The 6,474-nt window shown below is 47.8% G+C and overlaps 1 protein-coding gene across 1 annotated transcript; it reads right to left on the reverse strand.

The window, feature by feature from the left end:
• Nucleotides 1-837: 837 nt before the first annotated feature.
• LOC104252491 (prostate stem cell antigen) lies at nt 838-5,867 on the reverse strand. The gene is made up of 3 exons (XM_059815887.1): nt 5,816-5,867; nt 2,674-2,781; nt 838-1,049 (listed from the first exon to the last, which is right to left on the reverse strand). Exons 1-3 carry the CDS (start codon nt 5,865-5,867, stop codon nt 838-840), a joined length of 372 nt encoding a protein of 123 aa, XP_059671870.1.
• Nucleotides 5,868-6,474: the final 607 nt, after the last annotated feature.

The raw sequence follows: 6,474 nt of genomic DNA on the forward strand, positions 1-6,474 counted from the left end.
GAGAAGAAAGCTTGAGAACCTGCTTGTGTGAGATGGGGACCTTCAGGGGATGTCACTATGGCCAGTGTGGAGACTGGCAACCCCAGAACTGAGGTCACACATGGGTTGACCAGGACACCATGGGGACACCCTTTCCACTCCAATGGTTATTGCCCACCATGGTGCTCCAGGTACCTCCTGAATGTGCAGTCCTGCCCACCATCCCAAGGATGCTACAGCTATAGGAAGGTATATGGATGGCTGTATGCACACGCAGAAGGGAAGGGTGAGCAATGCTTTTGTCTTGTACGGTAGCTAACAAGGTGCAGGTTCCCAAGGTCTCTAGGTCATAAGCAAGTTCCCCTTCAGGTGTGATTGCTCTCCACAGGTTTTCTTGAGGTATGTGCCCTCCAGAGTTTGTCATAAGCCAGAGCCCTTCACGTTTTGGAGGTACAGATGCCACCTCTATTCTGCTCTGCCATGGCACCTCTCGGCACATAGTATCATTACACAGCAATGACCAAGACTGAACATTGGCCAGACATGCAATACACCCACCTGCAGTTGCTGCTGGGTGCAGAAATACATGACTAAGTGATATACAGGTAACAAACTCACACTTGATTCAGAAATAAGTATACTTTAGGTGTTATTCGGGTAGCATGCACACATATTTTCTTATCTGGTAGCACTACAGTGATGCAGTAACAGTAATGAAGAAGCTGTCATACGGCAAAGATCTGCCATCAGCTCCAAGGACTCTGTATGCAAAACAGACCACCTTGCTCCCGGTTACAATTCCTGTCATAAAAGGGGTGCTCCAAGACTTTCTGTGGTCATGGGAGTCCTCTTTGCTCCTCACAGTCTGTTGTTCAGGAAGGTCCAGAGCACACTGGCTGCTATCCCTGCTGCTATCCCATAGCTGCCCCTCACAGTGCCTGCTGCGTTGACATTGCATAAGTCACTGTTGCAGCAGGAGATATTCCTGTTGCCCACTTTGAAGTCCTGGTGGAATGATTCACATGATGAGTCACAGCCCTTGCTGATGATGCTGAAGAGTCCTACGACTCCTGGAAGGAAAACAGGACCATTACTACAAGGACACAATGCAAGCCAAGCCAAGCCTCATGGAACTGAATAATGAGATGCTATTCTTGTCTGAGCTCACTTCTTGGAAAAAAAAAAAGAGCGTTTCCAAACAGCTGCATGTTTTACTGCAGCAGGTTGTATTTTTGGGGTGTCAGTTCGTCAGCAGGGGTGGGAAGGGTTTCAATCCCCAAGTGTTTGCTTAAGACAGTGTATTCCACAGCACAATTCTCAGGAGTTTCTGAAACAGCACCAACTACAGAAAATATAATAATTTAATTAATAATGTAAGTAGCCATTAACACCTCTGTTGTGGAGTCTAAGCTACTAACAGATGAGGAGCAAGCATGTGGGGTAATCCTTGCTAGTATCCCATACATCTTCATTGCACGGAGCCTTTCAACACCCAGGGAAGTTATGGAAACAGGGCTATCCCCTTTTCACAGATGACAAAGTTATTGTTTGATTTGTTTCTGAGAGGCACAGTCTATTTTTCTGTGGCCAGTTGATAGTCAGTAACTGCTGGTTACCAGCAGATTATGGTTTCCATGAGATCTCCTGATCTTGCACAATCTATTCTGGGCACCAAGTCTTTGACATATGCAAATTTAGTGTATAGGGCCAGTGGGTTATACAATGGGTTGGCTCTCCTGAATGTGACTGTATGACCGTGGGTTTGCACACTCCCAACAAGGAGGATGCCTACTGGAGGTATTGCATTCACTGCCTGACAGAGATGAGTTTGAACATGCCACCGATGGGTTTTGTGCCCCAGGTCTAAGAGCAACTGAGCTGTCACCACAGATCTGAACAGGTTAAACATTTTTTTGCCAGATCTCAAATGGGAGAATTAAATCATAATCTGTTGAAGGAGTTTACCCAGAGACACACAGGTGGCTGCATTCAGAGCTGGCTGTATATGGGCTTAGGTGAAATGCTATCATTTTCATTGAATTCACCTGAAGTCAGCTCTGTCATTGAATGCTCCTCCTAACTTCATGACTAGGTTTCACAGGCCCTCACATTTTAATCCATGTTCCAAACTTTTCAAATGGGTAAACTTAATTATTGCCCTTGTAAGCGAATAATTGTTGGTGTTACGAAAGAGAAATAAACCCAATTTTGTACAGGTGAGAGACATTGGTAGGTATTTGCAACGTCAAGTGCAGCTGCACCCTCCTGAGATTCGTTCCAGGCACTGGCACTGTACTGGCCAATGCTGCTCAATTTTTAGCATGATCTATTGGCAAAGAATTTATGGGGTACAGCATGTACATGCTAATATGACTTTGCAATCACAGTCCCATCGCCAGTGCGGGGAGAGGACTTGGTGATGGCCAGCGCCACTACCAAGGGACTAGCTATCTATCACCAAGGGATAAATATTTTACTTCTGTCATTTTTATTTAACAAGAAAGTCATATGAAATCTTTTTTATCACCTTTTTTCCCCAGATGGCTTTTCTCTTCCTGCTGTATACTGAGCTTTGCTTGCCCACACCAGCTGGTGTATCTAGAGTAGGTGAGGCTGGCTTGGACGCCTGAGGCTGGGACCATGCTTGGCTCCAATGCCACAACTAAGACATTGCCCACCCCCACTTTGCCTTACTGATCACATCTGTCTTGCATGTGGTTTCCTTATCCTTGCAGTCCACTTTCTTCTGACAGTTGGAGTTGCTGAGTTGTGACATGCAGTTGTAACACTGCAAAGAAGAACCTGCAAGAGACCAAGAGCGGTTATAAGACAAATCCATCTGAAGCTTTCCACGGAACTGGGAAACAGGACCATTCCTGTGGGTCCTCAAAGAAAGACAGTACCTCTGTTATTGGGAAAAAAATGTTTTTTTTCTATTTTTGGTGGAGAATAGTATACTTGCTTGGGGTGAGAATCAAGTTTTGCAGGTGCTGAAGCTGTTTCAGATCTAGTCAGTGCAGTGAGGGAGCAAAAAGAGACCAGCTGGATAGATGGTCCAATTGACTAGTCTCATCACTCAATAGGAAATGCTTTCCAAATGCTTCTCCCTCTGCATTTGGGATACCTAACTCAGTTCCTGTCTGGAACAGGCTTTTTGTGATGTTCCCACCTCCTGAGCTGGGATGAAGGGACAGGCTTATATTATTTGTCTCCCTCTATAGACGTAAGTGTTTTACCAGACAGGCTTGTGAGCCTTAGCTGAGGCATTGCCAGGGTTGGATGAAAGAGGGAAAGCATAGAGAGAAGAGCGGGTGAGGGAGGGATGGTGCAGACAATTTGCGAAGTCTCTTCCAGCCCGTTGTCTCAGTTTGACCAACTTGTGACACATGCTCTCCATCACCCCCTCTTTGAAAGCAAAGTGAAAACACGGCTTTTGTGTCCCGCTGAAAATGAGGCCACCATGTGTTTCCACCCCCTCATGGAGATGCCACTCTATGGGGGACGCAAGTCAGTGTTGTTAACATCTGCTGCGCTGTTACATACATCAAGCAAAGGCAGAATAAGCATTGCAGCTTACAAGTGTCTAGCCCTGATGAAAAATAGTCCCCAGAGGAGTGAAAGCATGGTGCAATTACCTGTTCCTATTACCTATCCATGCCCCAGGGCATCACTGGAGCCTTGCAAGTGTGAGAGTTAATGTATATACATATGTACTTTAAAACCATGACCACCAGGCATGTATCATGAATCCCTCAAGTCAATACCCTAATGCCTAAAGCAATCTTTTAGGACACAGAAAAGCCCTTGCATTGGGTTTGCATGGAAAGGTTTTGGTAGGGGTGGGGGGGTTACAGGGGTGGCTTCTGTGAGAAGCTGCTAGAAGCTTCCCCTGTGTCCCACAGAGCCAATGCCAGCCGGCTCTAAGACAGATCCACCGCTGGCCAAAGCTGAGCCCATCAACAATGGTGGTAGCACCTCTGGGATAACAGATTTAAGAAGGAGGGAAAACAGCTGCGCAACGGCCGCTGGAGAAGAGAGGAGTGAGAATATGTGAGAGAACCAACTCTGCAGACACCAAGGTCGGTGAAGAAGGAGGGGGAGGATTCCCCTGCAGCCCCTGGTGAAGACCATGGTGAGGCAGGCTGTGCCCTGCAGCCCATGGAGGTCCACGGTGGAGCAGATCTCCACCTGCAGCCCGTGGAGGACCCCACGCAGGAGCAGGTGGATGCCCAAAGGAGGCTGTGACCCCGTGGGAATCCCGCGCTGGAGCAGGCTCCTGGCAGGACCTGTGGCCCCGTGGAGAGAGGAGCCCACGCTGGAGCAGGTTTTCTGGCAGGACTTGTGACCCCGCGGGGGACCCACGCTGGAGCAGTCTGTTCCTGAAGGACTGCACCCCGTGGAAAGGACCCATGCTGGAGCAGTTCGTGAAGAACTGCAGCCTGTGGGAAGGACCCATGTTGGAGAAGTTCATGGAGAACGGTCTCCCGTGGGAGGGACCCCACGCTGGAGCAGGGGAAGAGTGCGGGGAGGAAGGAGCGGCAGAGACAATGTGTGATGAACTGACCACAACCCCCATTCCCCGTCCCTCTGTGCTGCTCAGGGGGAGGAGGTAGAGAAAATAGGGAGTGAATTTGAGCCTGGGAAGAAGGGAGGTGGCGGGGGGAAGGTGTTTTTAAGATTTGGGTTTATTTTCTCATTATCCTACTCTGATTTTGATTGGTAATAAATTAAACTGATTTCCACAAGTCGAGTCTGTTTTGCCTGTGAGGGTAATGGTGAGGGAGAGGGATCTCCCTGTCTTTATCTCGACCCGTGAGCGTTTCGTTATATTTTCTCTCCCCTTTCCAGCTGAGGAAGGGGAGTGATAGAGCGGCTTTGGTGGGCACCTGGCATCCAGCCAGGGTCAACACACCACAGCCCTATTTAGAAATTAGTGGTATTCAGAGCAGGAACAAGAAGTGACTTGAGGAACTTGGTCTCCCTCTGTCCAAGCCATTCTGGTATAAATGACTGATGCAGTCAGAGAGGCAAGGAGCCAAACCCCAGTTTGTCTGTAGTGCTGCACTCTGCTCTCACATTTATCTGACTTTTAATGCAATGGAAGTCAAATTTCAGAGCACTCTGATGGAAGCTGGCAGAGGATAAGGTCTGGCCAGGACTGTACAAGACCCTTCTCAGTCTATTCCTTAAACATCCTCTGCTGATTGAGAAACATTTCTGCTCAAATCTGCTTCTTCTGTTCTCTAGTAATAGGGAAAAGCTGGTTTAAAACCATTTTTTCCCAGTGAGGTTAGAAAAACCTGACTGTGTCCGAATCCCACCTATCCAGTTTATAAAATAACATGCCATGGCATTCTCCCTTTTTCTGTCCCATTAAAATTCCGACAATCTGTGCAGCGTCAGAGGCCACTTTTGAAATCAAGAGTCAGAAAACAAGTTGAGCAAAACTTAAACTTACCTTTGCAGAAATGTTGCAATTTTGATAGCCTGGGAAGAGGAAAAATAATCCTCCCACCCCACTTAACACCCCACCCCCCCACCCACCCCCCGGCCATGGTCTGGCTTAAATAACTTTGATTTCAATTAAATTCAGTTTTGTATAGGATTTATCTTTCCTGGAAGCTGCTCTATCCAGCACTAGGATCGCACCATCAGCAGGGTGGGACTATGCATTTTTTCCAGGCAACATCCAGGACATCCCATCAAAAAGCAAATGTCTTCATATGACAACTGAGTCAGCATTTCTTCCCTCACTGCCAAACCCCATCACAAATCTTTTCTCCTAGCTGAAGATCTGCTGGAGGGGATGCGAGGTAGCATCTCCGTGCTGTCTTACCTGAGTCCAAGCACAGGACTGCTCCCAGCAGCAGGACAAGGAAAGCCTTCATTTTGGGATAGCCTCTCTCGTGCTGAATATGGGTTGTTTCCTCGTGGGGCAGTTTATATACCATGGGAGGCAGCAATCGGGCATGCCCAGAAGGTTACCCTGTGAAGGCACCTAAGCGAGGCTGCTTGCTGGACCAAGGGAGGGGTTGGTTTGTTGTGGTGATATTTGCGTTAGGTGCCCTTCCTATCCGACTGCGACTCTCGGAGCTACCAGCAGCTCCTCTCCACCACTACGCCCCCGCTTTTCCTCCTACCCTTGGGCAAAGTGTTCACACGAGTGGAAAAAACCCCAAATTCTTCAGAACAAGGCTGGTCTTATGCATTTCCCTAGAGCCAGTGAGGCTGCGGTTGCACCCTGTGAACAAGGCTCTCCACCCCCATTGCTATCTTGAGTGGAGCTATTGTGTTTAAATCAAGGACAAAATGTTCTTTTAATAAACACATCCAGCTATTTGTCTGGATGTGTGAGTGTCTCTGTGACACTCGTAGCACGTGGTAGCAAGGTATTTGGGCAAATTACCGTGCGTTGGTCTCTTCCAGGTGTCCAGGTGCTCATTTGCCCTTATTTGTATGTATTGTCTGTGATCTAGTAAAAGAAAATGGCTAAAT

This window comes from Gavia stellata, chromosome 3 (assembly GCF_030936135.1).
Source record: "Gavia stellata isolate bGavSte3 chromosome 3, bGavSte3.hap2, whole genome shotgun sequence".
Taxonomy (NCBI): Eukaryota; Metazoa; Chordata; class Aves; order Gaviiformes; family Gaviidae; genus Gavia; species Gavia stellata.

Bases quoted from the DNA above. Each gene is read 5' to 3' on its own strand.
- LOC104252491 (XM_059815887.1), bottom strand. From the start codon at position 5,867: ATGAAGGCTTTCCTTGTCCTGCTGCTGGGAGCAGTCCTGTGCTTGGAC. The intron at 2,782-5,815 runs GTAAGACAGCAC...GGTCTCTTGCAG, and splicing joins AGTCCTGTGCTTGGACTCAG to GTTCTTCTTTGCAGTGTTAC. The intron at 1,050-2,673 runs GTAAGGCAAAGT...TTTTCCTTCCAG, and splicing joins ATGCAAGACAGATGTGATCA to GAGTCGTAGGACTCTTCAGC.